The sequence below is a fragment of the Bacillus rossius genome (assembly GCF_032445375.1).
Source record: "Bacillus rossius redtenbacheri isolate Brsri chromosome 9 unlocalized genomic scaffold, Brsri_v3 Brsri_v3_scf9_2, whole genome shotgun sequence".
Taxonomy (NCBI): domain Eukaryota; kingdom Metazoa; phylum Arthropoda; class Insecta; order Phasmatodea; family Bacillidae; genus Bacillus; species Bacillus rossius.
This window is the reverse complement of record NW_026962013.1, coordinates 28,398,062-28,421,126: the sequence shown is the minus strand read 5'-3', so window position 1 is coordinate 28,421,126 and position 23,065 is coordinate 28,398,062. Positions and strand designations below refer to the sequence as shown.

At 37.4% G+C, this 23,065-nt stretch overlaps 1 protein-coding gene across 3 annotated transcripts in view; it reads right to left on the bottom strand.

Moving 5' to 3' along the window:
- The window catches only part of LOC134543000 (protein spaetzle 3), a 169,946-nt gene extending 161,565 nt beyond the window's left edge, over positions 1-8,381 (bottom strand). For all 3 annotated transcript variants that reach the window (XM_063387660.1, XM_063387661.1, XM_063387659.1), the window contains exon 1: positions 7,815-8,381. In XM_063387660.1, coding sequence (XP_063243730.1) covers positions 7,815-8,279 — 465 coding nt within the window. In that variant the 5' untranslated portion in view covers positions 8,280-8,381. The remainder of the gene's footprint in view (positions 1-7,814) is intronic.
- Between the last annotated feature and the right edge of the window lie 14,684 nt (positions 8,382-23,065).

Here is a 23,065-nt window from a genome sequence, read left to right as displayed (position 1 = left end):
AAAAATATTTGTACGTTAAATTTCGTGTCCGAATTTCGTATTATAATTGTAATTGCAATATATGAGAACACACGATTATGCTCGTTACCGAGGTTTTCACCGTGTTACCAGCTGCCATACCTGGGTACACTCTTGGATTGACGTTTAGTAAAATTATGCTAGTAAAGGTATTCATTATAACAAATTAAAAAAAAATTGGTTGTCTGTAAAGTCGGTTTACGGACGGACGCATGGGGGTGGAGCTGAGAACACTTCCTCCCTACGAGTCGCGGGATCGAGGGCGATCCAGAAGAACGTTCTGCCGAAGATGAACTCGAGTTGATTGCGATTTACAGCTTTACAGCTGACGGAGAGCCAAGACCAATCGCTGCGTGGATCGCCAGGTAGATGGCGTTTCCCACGAGCCGTGACCAGAGCGGCGTCACGAGGCTGAGGAAATCACCCCCCCCCCCCCCCCGATGGCGGCGACGATTAAGGGCGTGCGCCCCCGTTCCAGGTCGTTATTTCATACATACGTTCCGCGCGTTCAAACCTGCCGACGTTTCCGAGTGGCTGAACTTTCGCAAAATGATAAAATATATATCGCGTAACATTTGCACAATTAACTGGCAAATTTTTTTATTCTGAACTTTTTTTTGTGCAGTATGGATAAAGAGAATGAAGTGGAATATAAAAATGAAACTTTAATTTTAAATTAAATTTAACTGGCCGCATGTGGTATGGTTAAATTTAATTTTAAAAGGTTAAATAAAATAAAATATATATTTTTTTTAAATAATTTTAAACCATATCAAGCAGTAGCCAAAAGCATTGCCTTAAAACCCAAATAGTTTTAGTTGTTTATTACATTTTGTTGTCCTTATTCACACTTAAAAAAAAAGGTGAAAAATTATCAACTTTCCTGCAAATAATACAAAAATTATGCACTACATTTATTTTTACATTTTGTTTAGGTTCAGCCTGGCTGCATAAGTCATGCAAAGAATTTTTTTCCCCCAAAAGTAGAGAATATTTTTATTTATTTTGAGCTGTTATCAATAGTATAGTTATTAATGATTGCGTAAAAATAGATGTAGACACGCCATCTAATAATTTGGCGGAGGGTGGGGATTTAAAAAAAAAAAATTGGAACAAATACCTGTAACACAAAAACGACACTATTTTAATTTTGGTGTTTTTTTTTATTTAAAACTGTAATTAATTGGCTTATCAAATCAAATGTTCTTGGTTCTGCGACATCTGTATGACGTTAAATTGTTTCTTCAATTATTTCCATGGCATATTTAACATCCTGGATAAAAATTTGTGAAATTAATATCACTTCTGTTTATAATTTTAACACAAGTACAACCTCATAAATTCCTAAGGTGATTAACTGTGCCTGCTAGTAGCATGCATTTACTACGCAAACGCATTCATGAGTACATATGCTAGGAGCTCTGCTTCCTATTGCAGTCACTACTATGGCGCTACTTCAGGAAAATTTCTACGTAGCTATTCATTCGATGGTCTCTAGACCACAAAACTGTCACCATATGTAAAATAATCACTTTTTTTTATGGACAAGAAAGCTGTCTGCTTGTGTCTGATGACGAGAACAGATGCCAGTTCCCGAAACGTCACAATTTTTTTTTTAAATAGGAATATTTTAGGGTTCGTCAGTGCTATAGTCGTTGTGTTGTCAATGATATCTGTTTATTTGCGTCGTTGTGTTCGTATGTTGGCTGTTTTGACCAGGTTTGCCATCTGTCTGCATTCACTGTTTTTGTTCAAACTGTCTCGTCGTTGTTAGCTTGCTGTGTTAGTATGTGCTGTAATTTTTTCATGACTAAAGTCCTTCCACGGAAATGTTGTGCTGCCTGTTATTTTAAGTTCGACTGTTTTTGTCTGTGCTGTCTTAGTTGTGCTGTCCGCAATACCTTTTTAGTTTCATCGTTGGAGCTATCTGTTCGCTGTGTTGGTCAGGGTTTCAAATTTTTTCCTTCTTCAATTTTTTCCATGACAAAACAGTGCAAAACTTCAATTGCGCATTCCAAAGAATTGTATTAAATCAAAAGACAAGATAGCTACCGTAATTTTTTTTTTAACAAATTACTTACAGTAGGATACATAAAATAAAGGAATGAAAAATCTTAATCTAGTTTGTTTATTGACAATTCTGAACGAGGGGGTAAAAATGGCGGTCTTTAAAAATAAACTTAAAAAATTACTATAACTTCCTTGATGTGAACATCATAGCATCAATTCCAAGTGACAAAAAGCTTTTTGGAAGGTGTTCTGATAACACCAACCGCAAGCCTTTTACGTAGATGTGCAATTTAATAGTTAATATTTAAAAGGTGCATTAAATTTGTTTGGAAAAAAGCTAGGGATATATTTGGCTGTAAGTAGGAACTGGAAAATTTCGTGATGTCAGTGACCTCTAGGATAAACTTCACTTGAATCTGCATAATCGATCGAAATTCCCATGTTCATTGGCTGCTGACTTGTGCGACGTCTGAAATGGGTTACTCCGTGATTCGACACTTTTTTGGATGATGAATTGTCATTGGCTCAAGAGTCCTCCGGATAAACTGTGAGCCAATAGCGGAAGCAAATTGAAGGTGTAAGTATTTGAATTTTAACTTGTCGCAAAATGACTCCCGGGTATTTTCCCGGTCTCCAGGTGTAAGGCACATTACACATTAAACTCACTCGCGTTTCACAAACATTCCGAGCACCCGATAGGTAACTGTAAAATATTCGTTGCAACAAACTCGCTGGTCGCTATCAGCACGCCATGTTATCTTATTAATTTTTCCAAGATCCAGCATGTGCAACACGTAAAAAAAAAAACTGAAATTAGATTGTTAATATTTAACAGTAATTCCAATTTGAGGGTTTCATAAATTTGAAAATAAAAAATAAATTAATAACTTAATGTCAAAATAGAAGGAAAACAACTGTGGCTTATAATGATTTATTTGTTCTTGCAATATTTGATTTATCGTAGCCTTATAGCATCAGGAAAAAAAACTAGCACAATGCGCCCTATAACGGGATGCTTTTTTTATAACTTAGAACCGCACAACATAGTGTGTTATACGTTATGCCTGTTCTAATTTATGTGGTTCGGATTTGTGTTTTTCTCATTTACATGTTTCTTAGTTTTGACAGTTACAACTTTTGTATCTACGTTGTGTGTTTCTAAGTTACGTAGGTTGTGATTTTCTAAGTTGCGACGTTTTAAAGTTGTATAACTTGACGTTACGTGTTTCTAAAGTATGATAACTGTAACTTACGACAGTTATAATTTACGTGGATTTTGTTTTCCTCGATGATTCTAAGTTAGGACGAATATAAGTTGTGTGTTTCTAAGTTAAAGAGTGTATCCCCGCTGTAGCGTGTCCACCTTGCAGCGCGCCACGTCGCCGCCTCCGAGCTCTTGGGAACAATGAGCGCGCGATCGTGTTTTGTTTTGCGAAAGAGAGAGAGAGAGAGAGATGCGCCAAAGCAGGTGAACAACTGTTCGCAGGAGGCGGCGGCGACCGCAGTGCCAAATTTGGCGGTTTTGTCTGCTGCCCGCCCGGAACTCCGCACTGGGTCATTGTCAGGCCACCCGGTCATGGCTGTTACCTCCTCTTGCTTTCGTCTTTATTTATTTTTTCTCTTCTCTTCTCTTTTTTTTTTCCCCCTTGGGAAGCATTCATCCCACGCGGTCTTTCATAAACCTCTTACGTATTCGTCTCGCGGTTACGTACCTACTCCCGTGCTGTGCGCTGAGTCACTCTGTCCTCTTGCGTCGCTCGCACGACTAAACGGTTCCAAAATACACACACAGGAAAAAAAAAATCTGAATTTTTCCTTTGTAAAACAGTTTTCCAAGGAATGGATTGTAATACTTTGTACAACACAAGGCTATTGTTATTTTTTGCAATTACGAAATAAGTTTTTAGAGATAATACTAAAATTGGCGGATAATTTATAATTTAATTTATATTTCTTTAAGGCATAAAAGTTTTAAACTAGGAAAATAGAATCGATTATTAAATAATTTGACTTTATTTTGCTCTGCCATGCTTATTATGTGCACGGTTGATACTGGAAAGCTATTCAGGGACCATTTTACAGTTAACTTTGACTACTGGAGATATCGGGACAACACAAAGAATAAATTCACGGGTAAGAATTCGAACACAGTATTACTGCGAACACTTTTTTTGTATTGATACAGTTGTTTTCATGTAAATGTATGAATTAACAAATATCTGTAATATTACCTTAATATTTCTGTTCCATTTACACAGTTCATTGCCCGGTTTGTAAGTTCACTAATCATTTAATCATTTTAAAATTACACATAATGTGCACAAACATATAATTCAGTTGGCATTGGGTTGCCAACGGGCAATTCATTGACTTGAATCCTTTACCTCAGAACCAAATGAGTTTGTCACAACTAAGCAACTTTGCACGAGAGAAAAAGAAATCGCTCTTTCAAAAATACTGTTTTTTTTTTTTCATCAACCACATGAGTGTGGCCCGCAAGATGAAACTTGTGGTTAATGTTTAGACAGCTTTAAGTAAATACAACATTGTTACTGGAATTACGATTGTCTAGTTTAACTAAAGTTTTAGGCTAACACTATTTTAACTTTCGCAAGCAAAAATCGCTAAATTTAAATTTAGCTCGTTTGGCTCTTAGATGCAGTAATAATCAAACATAAACCGAAAAGATCAATACAAATTTTATTTGAGAACTTCAGCTTCACCTATGAGAAACATTTAACTTCGTAGGCATAACATTTAAGTAACTTAATCTGGAAATAACCATTACCACTGACATAACGTCGTTTTAATCTCCAGGTTATTCAAAATGGGAAAGACTCAAGCATGTGCTAAAATGCTTGCTTTAATTCACACAATAATATCTACAGTTATCGTTTTTAGATGATCCAGCGAAACAATAGGCATTGAAATGATAGCTATTTTTTTTTAGTACAACCCTATACCAAATAATGTTCTTTCCTTGCAGTTGACACAACCTTCAGGTAACGTTCTTACTTTCTTGGTATGATTATTTGCTTGTTAATATGCATACTTCTCATTTTAAATAAATAAAATAAAAATGCATAAACTTAAAATAAATGTTATAATTAGCTATAATAGGTTACTTAACTATAATAAAATGTGTTTGCATTTCAAGAGCTGTACATTGTAGATTGGCTTCTACGTCCATATACAAAGGGCTTTTGTTAAAAAAAATATCAAAAATAAAGAAACAGCCTAGAGAAAGTTTACAAAACTCAAAATTAAAAAAAAAATTAAAACCGTTGTACTTCCCTGTATTAAGAAGTTAAATAATAAATAAAGAAATTTGTTACAATTATGTACCATCGTACACCATTCATGAAACTGTATGTAACACGTAATTTAGTGATAAGAACTATAATTATTTATACAAACGTTTACACCATTAATGAAAGTTTTAAAAAAAAAAACAATTTCGTTTGAATGGTTGCTTTAATATTCACTTTAAAGTATAAATGAAATGAGCATTGAAAATTTTAATGGCTGTTTAAAAAAATATATTTTTTGCTGAAAGTAGATCGGTTGCATAAAAAACTCCAACAGTGAAATGACGCGAACATAGTTTAAGTGATAGGCTAAAGATTTATAATTGCATAATACATTACTACAGACTGGAAGAAAACTCTCTATGAAAAGAATATATCACATTTAGTATGCTCTGAGGAAAAGACACGACCACATAAAATCAGATGGATTATAAAGTTTAAGCAGTCCATAATGTATCAATACCTACAGTATTTAAGTACCATATATTGCACATGTATGTACACAATTTTTGTTTGTTTGAAATTGTGCGGAAAAGACATGAAAGCAGACTAAACAATACGGCAAGTTCCAACAATGACTTAGAAAATGTGGGCATCTAAAAAAAATACGATTTCTTATAATATAAACCAACTTCTTGCACGTGTATATTAAATGTTAAATCCTTGTTTATTAGCGCTTCTCTGTGTCAAATTGTTTCTTTTAATTATCTTGTAATTAGTCAGACTTTGAAAACCAAACAGAGTAAGTTTTGGCTTTGGTTTCGTTTAAGCTGTACCTTATATTAATAAACATATAGCTTCTACGAGTGATACAGCTACTCTGACAAATCGGTGTTTGTAAAAATATTACGAAAAAAAGCAATATTTAATTTGGTTTCATAACACCTAAACCTTAAAAAAGATAAGTTTTCGATGACCTTTTCATGTACAGTAGTCATCTTGGCCCGCGAAGAAAAGAGTATTATGGCTTGTGTCTCATTCAAATCGTGTTTTGGTTATGAACAACGTGTAGATAGATAATCATGGAGATGTTCAGTAACATTAATTTAATTTTTCTGGTACACAAGTCACTTAAGTACAGGAAAATTATCAATATTTACTTCTGTAAAAAAATAATAATAATTTGTATTCAATTTTTTTTACAATGTACCTGGCACGAAATTACGCTGTATTGTTTGACATATATGTTTTTATAGGAAACCACCACACTTGCTCGCAAACCGTTTTAGAGCGAAAAGAAATGTAAATAAATATAATCTTCAGACTACTAACGATCTCTGCTTACAAAATGTTATTTCTGTGGTTCAAAACCTTGTAACAGAATATAAAGCTAACAAAACCACCCAAGGTGTATGCACTCAACTTTATCACGCCATTTTCAGTGATAACTACAGGACCACAGCTTGTAGACTCGTAGTTTGACGCCACACGACTGCACGTAAAGGCGACTGGGCACTTGATGCGCATTAGAATGTCGCCCTTAGCGTTTTATGTCTCCATAAAAGGTAGTTACTTTTGAAGTTAATGGAATCTAACGCCATTAAAATGTTTTTATCTAGGACAACTTCTACGGATTTTCCACTACGTAAGCACAGCATTTTATGTTTTGTAATTAATTTTTATCTCGTGATATACGATGGCCATTAAAAGTAGAAATTAAAATAGTGTTTTCACAAAATCCAAAAAAATTCGGAAAAACTTTTTTTTTTTTTTTTTTTTTTTTTTTTTTTTTTTTTTTTTTTAGATTTTGGTGAAATATCACAAAAGTTAACAGTTGTACGACAAAGACTACATTCATAGTATTAATTCAAAGTTTTATAACTCATCATACGATGTTCTCAGGTTTTAAAAAACGCCGAATAAACACTTGTTGAATTTAAAAAAAAACTATAAACAAGTAACTATAGCTGTATTATAAATTCCATTTAAAAAATGAGGAAAATTAAGATTAAAGAAGAGATGCAATTTAGGTAACTACCCCATCGAGTAAAACTATGCAACATGAGACACTCATCTTGCCTTATTCAGGATGACGAGGCTTTCAGAAGAGGCCGTGTGATCAGGCGTGGCACGAATCAACCGTGGCAACCTCGTTCTCCGGATCGATCAATCTTTGGGGGAGATCTGAAGGGACAGTTGCAGAGCAACCACACTCAAGCACGTGAAGAACTCCAGAGCAGGACAGAGGAGGACAGATCCAGCACCTTCTTTGCGCGCGTGCGGTAGCCTACAACTCACGTAGTTTCGGTTCCCTACCACGTTCCTGCAACTTCGGATTTCACTCAAATATTGAAATTTAAAAAAAATAATCGAAGGGTTAGGTTAGGTTAGGTCAGTCACAACATGCTTGAACTTCTGATTTAGCGGCTGAAGTGACGTTAATACCAAAACGCAAAACTTCGGAAATCTTCGGGAATTCTTGCAGGGGAACCGAAACTACATGAGTTGTAGGCATCCCGCGCGCGCGCGGGTACTCACGGGTATCTGCACGAGGGTGCCGTTGTTGGTGACCGGGTACGAGTAGAGCGGCACCACGGGCACGCTGCCGTTCCTCAGGAAGATGGGGCCCTGGATGGGCGTGACCTTGGGTAGCTCGCCCGCCGCGTCCTCCTCCTCGTCGTCGTAGTAGTACTCGTCCAGCTCGTCGTCGTAGTCCAGCACGGCGTGCAGCGACGTCTTGCCGCCCGCCCGGTGCGCGTCCACCTTGGTGTAGGTGGGCGGCCGCGCCGGGTAGCCGGGTAGCTGCGGGGCGGCCGACGCCGACTCGGCGGGGTAGTAGCGCGGGCGGCGCGCGCCGTACGGGTCGTTGGCGTAGCCGGGGGCGGCCGTCGCCGTCGCCGGCGCCGGCGGCGGCTGCTGCTGCTGCTGCTGCGGCGGCGGGAGGAACGGCTGCGGCAGCGGAGGCGGCGCCGCGTACGGCGAGGAGTAGTTGGCTAGCGCCATCGGCCGGTGTGAAGGGGGGAGGGCTTCTCGGCTCGTTCGGTCGCTCAGGAGACGCGAGCGCCGCCCATGGCGACTGACTGGCTACGCGGGTGTGTGCGACGCGTCGCGGCGCCCGGACGGTACTGGGCGCGGCGGCTGCCCGCGACCCGGGTCCTTGAGGTAGGCACGGCCCTCGCCTGCTCCGTGGTGGGGCGCTGCCTTCCCTCTCTCTCTCTCGCTCTCTCTCTCTCTCTCTCTCTCTCTCTCTCGCCGCGGCACGGCGATCAAGCACCTCCCGCCCAGCCGCTGCCGCGTTCCTCTGCAGCCGATAACCAGCACCAGCACCTAATATGTGGAGCTTTAGAAGCTATAGCCTACTTACGTTACTTGTCGTGATAAACACATAACTTTAACTTTGCATGCCGATAATCAATATAAATTAAATTATAAAATGATTGGATTGACATTACAAATATTGTCGTTGAAGTAGAATACCTATCAAAAAAAATTTAATAATAAATAATTATTAATCAATTGATCAATTAATTTTTAATTTAGTATAATCAAGATAGATTTTAATTAATAACGAAAATTAATAAATATTCTGAACGTTCATGATTATTTATTAATTTTTATTTATTAATAATGTGATTATTTATTATATATGATGACGATATACGGGAATATAACCCCACTCATATAAATTCACTTGAAAAATACAATGGAATAAGTTTATAAACGCAATTTATATCACAAATCTTGGCATTTAATAAAAAAATTTATGATATCGACCAGTATTCAGTATGAATCACTAAATTATAATATTTAAAAGCACATATATAATTTTAATTTCTATGTAACCTTTTTTTTTCTTCCTGTGAAAAATTTGTTGCATGGCGCGCGCATCTTAAAAATTCACTCTCATATTTTTTTTCATAACGTGCCTTAAGAAGTATAACTTCGAAATTATTTGTTTGCTTAAACAAATAATTCGTTCTTTGGATGGTTCTTGCAGTGGGACAGATAGATGAATGATTTTTTTTTGACATACGCCATTGCTGGTTACATTATATGTCATAAGAAACATCCTCGATAACAAAAAAAAATGACTGCGAACATATTGAAAAGAAGCCTGTTTGTGCCTGAGGATGGGAATATATCTCAGGACGGCTACTGCGTTCGTCTGTGATGTCGTCATAGAGTACAGAATATCTGTTTTACAACGTATTGAATTTGTTATAAACTAAAAAAAAATTATAAACAGTTAACGATAGTTTTGTTATGAATTTATTTAGAACAATGAATCAAAAGATGAAATTATGGAAGCAAAATAATTAGGATAATACAATCTTAAACACGTCTAAGACGCAGTTCTGTAGTGGGCTGTTATTTTTTTGAACCACTGAAAATATCATACTTTTCCTACCTTAAAAAATCCTGTACATCCACGACAAACGCGATATTTGCCATGTCTCGCACAAAATTTTGGTAATTTATTGTATCTTTGCTAAAGGTATTATTTGAAGGAATTATCTGAAAATTAATCATTACAGCTCTCTCACATTTGTGTTATTGGGTCACAAAATTTCTCACCACACATCTACTAAAAGTTTTTTTTTTTGACGTGACAACGTCTAATAAATCGAAGAACACCGGCTGCACGCACGAAAAAGTGTCCCGTTACGCACATTGTCACGTTACGCTGTGTCCCATTACGCTCATTGTACGCTTGCGCCGCATCTATCTCTCTTCCACTCGATTGGAACAACCATCGTTTTAACTTTTTCGAGGCACATTAAACTTGAAACACTCCCATTCGTTTCCTACTTTTCCTATCATCGTCCTATCCTTAACAGAATAACACAGATTGGAAGAAGTTAAATAGAAAACACGTATAAAATTTATAGTTAAAATAATCTCTTCTTTAAAGTAATAAACATTGAATTAATGAGTGCAAATAAAAGTAAATTTATCAATTAAATTGTAGATTTCATTTCACTCCTTCTTTGTATCCATACAAAATAGTGATAATTCAATAAAAATGATTAAATTTTATTTATTAAGTATGCAATCATTTCATCGATATTTTGTTATGACGTCACGTTAAACTATCGTCCGTAAACCGACTTTACAGACAACCAGTTTTTTATCTGTAAAATGTCACTCTTAAGATAACAATAAATAATGAACATTTGCTTGAATTTGTGTGTGTTACAGCTTAGCTTTCGGTAAACGGCATTGTGGTAGGGGTGAATGGATTGCAAGTCGCAAGTAATAGAAACGTGTAAATACGGTGCTGCCATGAGTGGCCGATGGTGCGAACCAAATTTCACAAATCCAAAGTGAAACCTTAAAGTTAAATTTTGAATGAATTTTAACAAGATGGACTACATTTTAATAAAATTCCTTGTCGAAAATTATGTCCAAAGTTGAGATTTAGTATTTTAAGTTATTTTTTTCCCGCCGTTTCATAATAAAATTAAAATTTCAGTCTGCTGATCAAATTATTCAATAGTCGACGTAACTGCTCCGGCAGCGATTTACATAAAAAAAAGGGGAGGGGGGGATAGTGATTCGCGTCCAGGAATGTAGTTGAAAACACTATTTTTCGTATATATTTCTCACGCTAGGCATTATTTTAAAGAAAACTAGGTTAAATTTCGTGTCCAAGTTTCGTACCATAAGTGTATTTGAAAACATGAGTACACACAGTATTTTGCTCATTACCGATGTTTCACATCTCTGGTTCACTCACAATTTTTTTTCTTTACCGCTATTAGGTAAACATCCGTTTAGAAAATTCTAAAAAAGAAACATTAAAACTGTAAGGGGAGCCACCGTGATAAAAACTAACAGGAAAAGCCATGGAATGAAAGTTAACGACTGGAAATCCATAATATACCAACACGGCTCACGAGACGTGGGCTTAGCGAAATGAAATAACAGCACCGCGCGGTTGTAATTTGCCCGCGGCCAGGAAAAGGGAAGGCGAAACACAGTAATTCCGAGGCTAACCAGCGGGTAGATAGACTCGGCCGGCCTATTTGAGATTGCGTACCACCCCCCACCCCCCTCCCAGCCAGGTGATCCCGCTGCATACGCCGTCTGTGCTAGTCCACGGCTAAGCCGCAGTGGTCCAGAGGCAAACGACCTCCGTAGCGCTTTCGGTTGGAGGTTTTCTGGGTTAGAGACTAGGATAAGAGTGGGTGTACAAGTGTTTTTTTTTTTGACGTGACAACGTCTAATAAATCGATGAACGCCGGCTGCACGCACGAAAACGCTTGACTCATTGTCACGTTCCGCCTGAGCCGAGCGTACGAGTACCGGCCAACCACCGTGCGAGAAAATGTTCTATAATATCAAACAGGTTAAGGCGAGCTTTTTAAAAGCAGCAATTTAAAAATTTGATATGACGTTATCACGTAAAAATATCGTCCGTAAACCGACTTTACAGACAACCCCCCTGGCTTGTACTAGAACTCTATCTCAACAATGAGAAGTTCACAAGCTAGCAGAATGTTTGAATTTATTTCGTTTTTATTTTTTATTAATTTTTTTTTTGTATTTTAATGATATCAAAGAAAACTTGTGGCGGTTTTCTTCGTGTGCCCCTGATTATTCTTGCCAATATTATGATGGTTTTCTCCGTGTGCTTCCGATTATTATTGTTAATATTATAGTGGTTTTCTCAGTGTGCTCCTGATTATTCTTGACAATATTTTGATGGTTTTTCCCGTGTTCTTGCAATCATTCCTGTGGTTTCTTCAAGTGTTTCTGACTATTCTGAGAAACCGCTCTCTGCATGGATTTTTTTTTTGTTCTAATGAGACATGTCATTTTATTTGGAGTTACATTTAATTCGATAATTTCTGCTACTAAATCAAAACTTGCAATATTTTTATCAGGTGGAATTAACAAATATCATTACTCAGTCAAATTAATATTACGCCATGAGACATCTGTGGAGCACCAACATGCAAGACGAACTTCCTTTTCCTTGGAGTCTAACGAAGCCATCCTTCTTTTGCGATCGTTAGTGAGCATCCCGCATCCCGCATAAAATAACTAAATATTATTTACCTGCAAGCAACATGTGGCGATATCTGTTGTTGAAAAGCAGAACTACATGCATAAAGTACTTTTGCATGAGATATATTAATTCTCGCTGATGAAATATGAAAAAATTTCTATTTAAGTATTGAATCTAATTTAAAACACTCAATTGGTATCTGGCATTAGTCTCAGTAACTAATATGAATTCCGATTTGGGATCTGACGCTGTTTCGAAAGAACATAGGTGTAAGTTTTGCAGTAAAGAGTTTATCTTGAGAAAGAATAAAAGACAACACGAGAAGAATGACTGTGTTAAAAATCCACTGCGCAATATGATAAGTTGTGTTCGATGTAGCAAGTCGTTTACACGGAGAGAGAGCCTAAAAAGACATGGCAGAACTTGTAGCGCCAAGCCTGCGTACAAGCTAGAGGACAACGATGAATCTACTAGCCTAAGGAAGAGTGATCTGCATTACGACAATAATTTTCTTGGCTCTTCCGATCTCGACAAAGAACTTAAATTGAAGAAGGTTGATGATTTACGGAAGAATGAAGACAATGGAAGAATCCTTAACGTGAAAAGTGAGAATATATTCCAGCCGAATTCAAGTAGATCTTTCCTACTTTGTAAAAATGATGGACTCCCAAAAAGGAAGCACGAAGACGATGAAGACACTTCAACATCATCAACATCGAATTATTACGGTAAATTGGGTGAAGACGATTCCTTCTACGGTGATTGTTACAGTGACTCTGAGGCTGTTGACAAAGACATAGACTATGATGAAGCACCTAAAGCTGCCAAGATCGAAGAATGTGGCGGTGTCCTGAGACCGAAACGATGGAAACGACGTGATATATTAAATAAATCTGATCAAGCTTGTGATGATCACCGTCTCAAACATGAAAGTTACCCTGAGGTTGGTGGTAAAACGGAAGACACCAGAGATCATAATATTTATTATAAAGGTGCAAGGAAGATGGTGGTAGAAGAGAATGATTACACATCATGGAAAGATCCAAACATATTGGTTGACCGGCTAAGACTACTACATGGTTCGCTTTGTGCAGGAAACTATTCGTGCATCAAAGAAATATCCTTCATACTCAAGGAACTGAGGAATGCTGGCAACATACAATATTGACTTGTTTTACTTGCATTTGTATAATGTAAAGCAATAAAATAAATAATTTAAATTATAAGAATGTAATGTTTTTATTTCTTGTATTATGATTTCTTACTAAGACTTAGATCTCGTAACTTGTGCTTACTTTTTGCCTTTTTTAGTTGATGGAGCTTCCAAATGTGCTTCCTTATTCGATGATGCATCCAAAATGTGCTGCCTTTTCGTTGGCGGTGCTTCCAAATGTGCTGCCTTTTCGTTGTCGGTGCTTCCAATGTGCTGCCTTTTCGTTGTCGGTGCTTCCAAATGTGCTGCCTTTTCGTTGTCGGTGCTTCCAAATGTGCTGCCTTTTCGTTGTCGGTGCTTCCAAATGTGCTGCCTTTTCGTTGTCGGTGCTTCCAAATGTGCTGCCTTTTCGTTGTCGGTGCTTCCAAATGTGCTGCCTTTTCGTTGTCGGTGCTTCCAAATGTGCTGCCTTTTCGTAGTCGGTGCTTCCAAATGTGCTGCCTTTTCGTAGTCGGTGCTTCCAAATGTGCTGCCTTTTCGTTGTCGGTGCTTCCAAATGTGCTGCCTTTTCGTTGTCGGTGCTTCCAAATGTGCTGCCTTTTCGTTGTCGGTGCTTCCAAATGTGCTGCCTTTTTGTTGTCGGTGCTTCCAAATGTGCTGCCTTTTCGTAATCGGTGCTTCCAAATGTGCTGCCTTTTCGTTGTCGGTGCTTCCAAATGTGCTGCCTTTTCGTTGTCGGTGCTTCCAAATGTGCTGCCTTTTTGTTGTCGGTGCTTCCAAATGTGCTGCCTTTTCGTAATCGGTGCTTCCAAATGTGCTGCCTTTTCGTTGTCGGTGCTTCCAAATGTGCTGCCTTATCGTTGTCGGTGCTTCCAAATGTGCTGCCTTTACGTTGTCGGTGCTTCCAAAAGTGCTGCCTTTTCGTTGTCGGTGCTTCCAAATGTGCTGCATTTTCGATGATGGTGCTTCCAAATGTGCTGCCTTTTCGTAGTCGGTGCTTCCAAATGTGCTGCCTTTTAGTTGTCGGTGCTTCCAAATGTGCTGCCTTTTAGTTGTCGGTGCTTCCAAATGTGCTGTCTTTTCGTTGTCGGTGCTTCCAAATGTGCTGCCTTTTCGATGACGGTGCTTCCAAATGTGCTGCCCTTTCGTTGTCGGTGCTTCCAAATGTGCTGCCTTTTCGTAGTCGGTGCTTCCAAATGTGCTGCCTTTTCGATGACGGTGCTTCCAAATGTGCTGCCTTTTCGTAGTCGGTGCTTCCAAATGTGCTTCCTTTTCGTTGTCGGTGCTTCCAAATGTGCTGCCTTTTCGTTGTCGGTGCTTCCAAATGTGCTGCCTTTTCGTTGTCGGTGCTTCCAAATGTGCTGCCTTTTCGATGACGGTGCTTCCAAATGTGCTGCCTTTTCGTTGTCGGTGCTTCCAAATGTGCTGCCTTTTCGTTGTCGGTGCTTCCAAATGTGCTGCCTTTTCGTTGTTGGTGCTTCCAAATGTGCTGCCTTTTCGATGACGGTGCTTCCAAATGTGCTGCCTTTTCGTTGTCGGTGCTTCCAAATGTGCTGCCTTTTCGTAGTCGGTGCTTTCAAATGTGCTACCTTTTCGTAGTCGGTGCTTCCAAATGTGCTGCCTTTTCGTTGTCGGTGCTTCCAAATGTGCTGCTTTTTCGTTGGTGGTGCTGTCTTTTCGTTGTTGGTGCTTCCTTTTTTGTTGATTGCGCGTAGTACAAAATGTAGTGATTGAATATTTACTAGTTTATCACCTCTTGGTGTTACTAAAATATTTTACAAGGTTACTTGGTCCTTTAGAATGTATAAAAATGTCACGATGGATTACGAAGGTCATGTGGTCCTGAAATGACTAGCCTATACGTCTGATAATGACATGACTCGGTCTCATGGACTGAAGGCAATTGATCTATATGTGTGGCTTTGTACATGAACGGCTTATATGTTATTCAGATTATTGAAAAATTAGACTTTCATAATAGTCTAATCGGCACTGATTTAATTCGTTGGTCCGGTATAATGACTTGAGTTGATTTTCGTAGAGTGAATGATTAATAAACTCCGCGAAAGGTAATGGAAAACAGAACCTAACATTTATTTCATTTATTTAATAATTAGTTACAACTGTCTCTGGTCAAGAATCGAACCGTGGACAGGGATCCATCGATTCGATTTGTAAATTAATAAATGATTTTTTCGGAGACTATTGGAATTTTTCCCGCATTTCTAGCTAAATAATTACATGATTTCAAGATGGCGGTCAAATTTCAAGATGGTGGGTACCTCAGTAATAAAAAATGATTACTGCACTGTAGCATGTTAGAATAAAACTAGCATGATGGTAATACGAGTACACGCACAAGATGGTGTACTCCAGCAGGTGGTCGCTCCTGGTAGCATGTACTGAACATAAAATGATGGATCCGTGATGGACATCAAGGACAAAGTCAAATTTCAAGGTCAAGGTCAAATTTCAAGGTCAAGGTCAAATTTCGAGGTCAAGGTCAAATTTCAATGTCAAGGTCAAAGTTCAAGTTCAAGGTCAAATTTCAAGGTCAAGGTCAAATTTCAAGGTTAAGGTCAAATTTCAAGGTCAAATTTCAAGGTCAAGGTCAAAGTTCAAGGTCAAGGTCAAAGGTGTGGTGACCAGATAATTATACTACATGATATCGGCACACTCTAGCAGACGAAAACAAGATGGTGGTCTCCTGCAGATGAAGACAAGATGGCGGACATGACGTCATACATGTTGATGATATATACCTTGGTACTGGTGGTGGTAGATCAGTCTAGGTAGCTTTCATGGAGGAAGGATCTGATGTTTGCACTCACCGGGAATCGAACCAAGGATGGGAATCGATATAATCAATCAGAATTCGAATAAGTTAATTTTTTGATGAATTTTGGAATTTTTTTCATTAAAATCAGATAATAATTAAAGATTTTCAAGATGGTGTCCATTTTTCAAGATGGCGACCGTAACGAAAATTGCAACGGTGACGTCATCATCCAATATGGCGGAAAACACATCATCGGAATTTTCGAGAACACACAATGACGTCATCCAAAATGGCGTATCCAAGATGACGGATACAAAATGGCCGCCGTGATCTACTTGTCCCGTTACGATGTGTCCCGTTACGCTGTGTCCCGTTACGCCGGCTGCACGCACGAAAAAGTGTCACGTTACGCTTATCCAAGATGGCCACCGTGACGTCACAATCCAAGATGGCCGCCGTGACGTCAGATTCCAAGATGGCGGTCGACAATCTTCAATCCACCGCCTGAGGCCTGTTTCCGGAGCCGCATTCATATACTACTGCACTGCCCATTTGGTTAAAAATTCATAAAAAGTTAAAACTCTAAATTTTCTCTTTGGCTTTGTGAACTTTGGTTTACACCATACACCTCAGATGGCAGCACCGTGGCTACACATTTCCGTTCCACGCGACTTCCGTTCCTTTCACGAAATCACTCCCACCAAGTGCCGTATACCGAGTATACCGAGTGCACATCAAACGTGGATGTTACAAAATTCAAAACTGGACTTTCTGGCAAATTTTGTACGTTATCCGTTGCAGAATTGTGACGTTTGTATATTGTTTGACAATTCTATGAAACATATTCAGGTTTTACGACGAAATTAAAAAAAAGCTTTTAAACCTATACATATTCAATTCTGTAAACCATAGAAATTTTAAATAAAACTTTGGCAGCTAATTATGTAGAAAATCTGCGTTATATATAAATATATATTTTTAATTAATTTCGTGGAAGTTAAGCTACTTTAAAAAAATATTTAAGTTTAACCAGCTTTCTCGTGCAGTTTGTCTCGGACGTCTATGGATTGAACTGTACGTCATTCTGCGTAGTGTATGGAATGTTACTGCGCCGCCCAACGGTATCAGTGTAGGATACGACTGATTTTGATATAAGCTGATCGAATGCCAACGAGCATGTGACACGTCTGAGTAATTATACCAGGCAGCATGAAAAAAAAATAAAATAAAGTGGCCCGGGTATGAAAAACAAGTTTGAGTGGCCTCGGGTGTTCGCGAACGGCCGACCACCTGCTGAGAGGAAGTTACCGCGCCGGAGACTTCAACGCACCACACGATGCTGAACGTGGCGCTTGCGCGGTTTTCGCTTCACGCTCCACTACGTGTAAGAGTAGGTACATGAAAAACAATTTTATGCCCTTCAAAAAAAAATTGGTTGTGTGTAAAGTCGGTTTACGGACGATAGTTTAACGTGACAACGTCATAACTAAACAATGATGAAATGATTGCATACTTTTATGACAAAAAAATAGAATGATTTTTATTTTAATAATAAAAGAATAAATACTTGAAATTATACTAGAAATCAGATTCATTTTCTTACGTACATTTGACGTAGAAATTATTTCATATCACACATTTATAAACAAAGTTTTAAGTTTTCACTTCTGTCGGTGCGGCGCAAGCGTACAATGAGCGTAACGGGACACAGCGTAGCGGAACAATGAGGGTAACGTGACACAGCGTAACGAAACAATGAACGTAACGGGACATAGCGTAACGGAACAATGTGCAAACGGGACACTTTTTCGTGCGTGCAGCCGGCGTTCATCGATTTATTAGACGTCACGTCAAAAGATTCCATTGAGAACCAGTTGCCAAAAATATATTTTGTAATGCTACAATAAATGTTTTATTGTAAATTATAATACTGAAATTTCCTTACGAAAATTCGCGCAGTTTCACTCAAGCATAATGTTTTTAAAACATGAGAAAGATAATCGAATATTCAATAATTGGACATTATTTTGTATTATAATGCTTATTAATGTAAGTTGTTAAAACTGGAAAGATATTCAGAGAACGGTTTACGAATAACTTTTAAGTATTGGAGGTACTGGGACAATACAAAGCATAAATGCCCGGGTAAGAATCCTAACGCAGTATTAATGCGAACGTTTTTTTGCTTTTGATAAAGTTGTTTTCATGTAATTGTACATATTTACAAATATATGTAATTTTAACATGAATATTTCTATTCCGTTTACAAAAAAAAATAAAGTGTCGTTTGTGATGATGTAATATCAGCAATGTGGAAAATGTGTGAAAGATGGAATGTGGTACAAGTACTGAGATAGTCACATAATTAACAATTTCGTATATTGATTCGAAACGCTTGCAAACCTAGGTCAGCATTTGCGTCGTTAAGCCTAAAGGAAAAATAATATTTAGAAGTATTAAGTACAGTAATTTAGTACGGATTTTATATTGTCTTGTTTATCATTTTTGAGCTATTATCTGGTGTCGTTATAAATCATTTCAAATAAACGTTTTGCACTACATTTAAAGATATTATACATAAAAAATAATGCAATATTTAACCTACTAAGGAAATTATAGTGATTTATAATTTTTTTTTCAAAACCGTTTAATCTTCTTTCGCCTGATTTTGCACTTTAACGAACTCGACCGAAATTTTACTATTTCATATTTTATGGAAGGTTGGAAGTACATTTTGGAAAACTAAGGCATTTAAATTGTCCATAAAAATTCATATACATACATAATATAAACCCTTTAGTTGACGATGGTATTGGGCTGCCGTGAATACCCAGTCTTTCTAGAAGTTTAGTAGTCATTTACATTATTTGGGACACAAATTTAAAATATTTTAAAAAATATTCTCTTTATGTCTTGTTTCTTGTCGGTTTGTTCCAGCTTCACACAAAAACCAAGAGCGGATTTTGATGAAACCTTTTTATTAATAAGGTTTGTATATCAGTGTAGATAATTCTCAAAGTTAAACTTTTTCTACTAATATTCTCGGAAAGAAAAGTGAAATCTTTGAAATGAGGTGACAGAGACAAAACATTTTGGTAAGTCTGAGGAAATTGTTGACGGAAATAGGAGGTCACCTAGTAAAACATATATTTTAAAGCATTCGTGGTTAGTTATATAAAAAAGAGGGTGAATTTGAAAGTAAAACACACAGAGACACCAATGGAATGCTCTAATAAATGTGAAGAAGCTAATAAAAGTTCATCGCAGTATAATAACACATTAAGAGTTTAACCCGGTTGAACCAATAAAGTATGTACATATATAGACAAGAACAAACAAACTAAATAGTTTTTTTTGTAAATGAAACAAAAATAGTCATGTAAAATTACAGATATTTGTAAATTTGTACATTTAAATGAAAACAAGTTTATCACTACAAAATAGAGTTCGCGGTAATATTGTGTTCGGATTCTTACCCCGGATTTTAAGCTTTGTGTTGTCCCAGTATACCACCAATAGTTGAAGTTATTTGTAAACCGTTCCTTTAATATATTTCCAGAATTAACTACGTACATAATAAACGTGATAACAATAACATAAATACATGGTTAAAACAATTCTTGAATGAAACATCAATTAAAAAATAAAATAATATGACAATTTTCGTAAGAAATACTTAGTATTATTTTGAAAAAACGTATATCATATATGCAAAAATAACCATTGAGACATGTGTTGCAAAAAGTTACAATATATTTATTGTAGTATTGCAGACTATTTCTTGGAAACTGGTTGCCAAAAGAATAATAATTATTTTGAAAGTACAAATTTTCTTTCTGTGTAAAAACTACAACATTAATTTTTACCGCGTACTGGAGAGAACTAGGCAGGGGCTGTTCAATGTAGATTACTGTTGACTTGGCGGTTGCTTCGGGCAATGGCGCGGCCCGTTCGCGCCTCGTGCCGGAGATAGCCGGCGCGAATATTCAACAGCCGCGCGCGTAATTGCGTGTCTGCTCGCGTGCTGCGAGATCACATGCTCGCGGGGGCTGCTGGGAAATTCCTGAGCGTCGCTCCAGAACCCGCTTTCAATCGATCACCTCGGTGGCGCGAAGGGAAACACGGGGCCATTGTGGATTTCGATCTCGAATAGTCGATTGCCTTTATTCGTGTTTAATTGGCACACACAGTATCTGTAGATAAAATATAGATTTAAAAAATATAGGCTATATAGTATTTGCATGATTTGCCAAGACCACTACAATTTTCGCATTCGTAAAAACAAACATATTTGTCGTGACAAGGAAGGCTCCAGGTGATACTATGAGATTCCTACAACTATGCATATCTCAAAATAGAGAATAAGCATTTATAATCGACAGCAGCTTTACAAAATATTATGAATTTTTATTTTAGATTTCCAACTGTCTTTATTATTCAAGTTTTAAAATAAGTAAAGAAAAAAATTATGAAACCTTGAATGTTTTTATTTTGCAATAATAGTTTTTGACATATCTTTACCAAACATAGTGTCAGGAAGAAAAATCATATCGGAATTTGTGTCAAGTGACTAAAGTACAAGAAAAATAAACGTTATTAACAAAAAGAAAAAAAAACACACACATACCTACGAACTTTATATTTATATTTCTTTAGGTTTTAAACATTGAAATTAAAATAGCTCATGCATCAGAACAGTTATTGATGTAAGGAAAATATCCTTTGCATTAAATTTATTTAAGTGCCATTAATATTTTTTTTACTGTTAGAGTTTTAATTCCATTCAAATATGCTGTAAAACAATTTTTCACTGTTGCCATTTCCACAATTTCACAGGAAAATATAAGCGTAGAAGGCTTACGTGGCACGGCTAAGCTTAATCTACGTTTACACTGGTAAAGAAAATCTAATGTCTGTATAACAATCAAGAACTTTGTTCATAATTTTGGGAAAAAGTTACAAAACAACACGCAAATTTTGTCACGCGTGCATACCTGTAGTCTCGAGTTTGTGTTGGAACATTCTTCATCGCCGGAGACAATGCTGATTGGTTGATAGCCCCTTATGCGTTAATAATTGTTGATACTCTAAACAGAAAAAAGAAGAAGAAAATAAAGGGCCTATTATACAGACTTACAATGTGTAATAACGTCTCAAATAAATTTGAGGTTGGAAGATACAATGGTATTTCGGAATATTGCGTGGTTGACTACCACTGTTATTCAAATCCAATTTATTTATCTTGGTTTTTTTATTCACTCATTGACGTCCCATAGGCACGATGCACTATGGAAATGTTGTATTAAAATGTCATATTTTAATAAAATGTTCTATAAAATAAGCATGACACGGAAGAAGGAACACTGACTGAGGAAAGATTGAAAATACAATGGGACAGGCATTCAAGGCAAACCATACGTATTTATTTTCAATCAAAATATCAAACAGTCACAGGTTTTCCATTCAAAGTAGGAAACGGATAGACATATAAGACATGGAGATTTTCAGAAAAATATTATACGACTGTTTATCGGTAATCGTTCGTCGACACGAGTTGCGCGATAATGTCTACCGATGTGGACAATTTTTGAGAGGTTTAAGATTTTGAGACCTTCATATCATTTTAATTTCTAATAACATTAACCACAAACTCGGTAATCATAAATTTCAGTCTTGTTGATTATCGAAGTCGAACAAATACGTAGGTACTTTTTCCAAGACCCAGATGCAACTCGTAGTTAAAATATAATTCCGTTTCCTGCTGTTTTCCTTTTTTTATGGCACGAATCCTTGATATACTGATTATTCAACGGCTGTGTGAAATGTTTTTAGGCACTTTAGATTTTGGCTACGAAAATGAGGTACTGCGCAGCCTCACCTCCACTCTAAGGTTAGCAGGTACTATACCGAAAGTCATTTGAACGTAATTTCAGACAAACGACTTTCGGTCTAGTGCATTTCGGTCTTGTGCCTTTCGGAATAGTGCCAGTTCGGAGTAGTGCCAGTTTGGACTAGTGCCAGTTTGGACTAGTGCCAGTTTGGACTAGTGCCAGTTTGGACTAGTGCCAGTTTGGACTAGTGGCTGCTTGATATAGTGGCTGCTTGATCTAGTGGCTGCTTGATCTAGTGGCTGCTTGATCTAGTGCCTGTGCGGTCTAGTGACTGTTCGGTCTAGTGCCTTTCGGCCTACTACCGCGTCCCTTGTGGTATTTACTGTACGGGATTGGTGAGCCTCAGGAAAGGAGGTTAGTTTCAACTGCTGTTAGACCTAATGAATGGTCCATTGCATGCATACCTTGTCAAGTATCAAACATTTGACCCCCACCGATGAGTGTGACGTGTTGGCATCACACTAATTGTGGACCTAAATAATAAAATGGATCACGCTTTAGTTTATGCTGAAGGTGTTTTGGAAATGCTTATTTCTTGAGACTGAATGAGAAGCAAAAAAATAAGTGTCAAAAGGATCCAGTTGGTAAAGCGAAAATATACAGTCTAAACGTCCCAGGAAAGGAACAGTATGTTAGGATTGAATGATAAAATTCACTGTGTGAACTGTTGAGACATAATCTCAAATAAAACAAAGAATAGCCAAATTTAGACTTAAACTAGTTTTGCTCCAAGGTACAGATATGTCTTTGCAGCCAGCGAGCCTGGCGCAAGAAGCCGCAGAAAGTTGTCCAGTTATAATCTGCAATGTGCTACAAGAAAAGGCAGTAATCAACGTACAATATATTGCAAAATGTTGCAACACGTAAGAGCATTTTATCCACTTGTCACTATGATTCATAGATGAGGTAAATATGTCTCTCTCCAGTTAACATGTCCAGTGTACAGTTATGCAA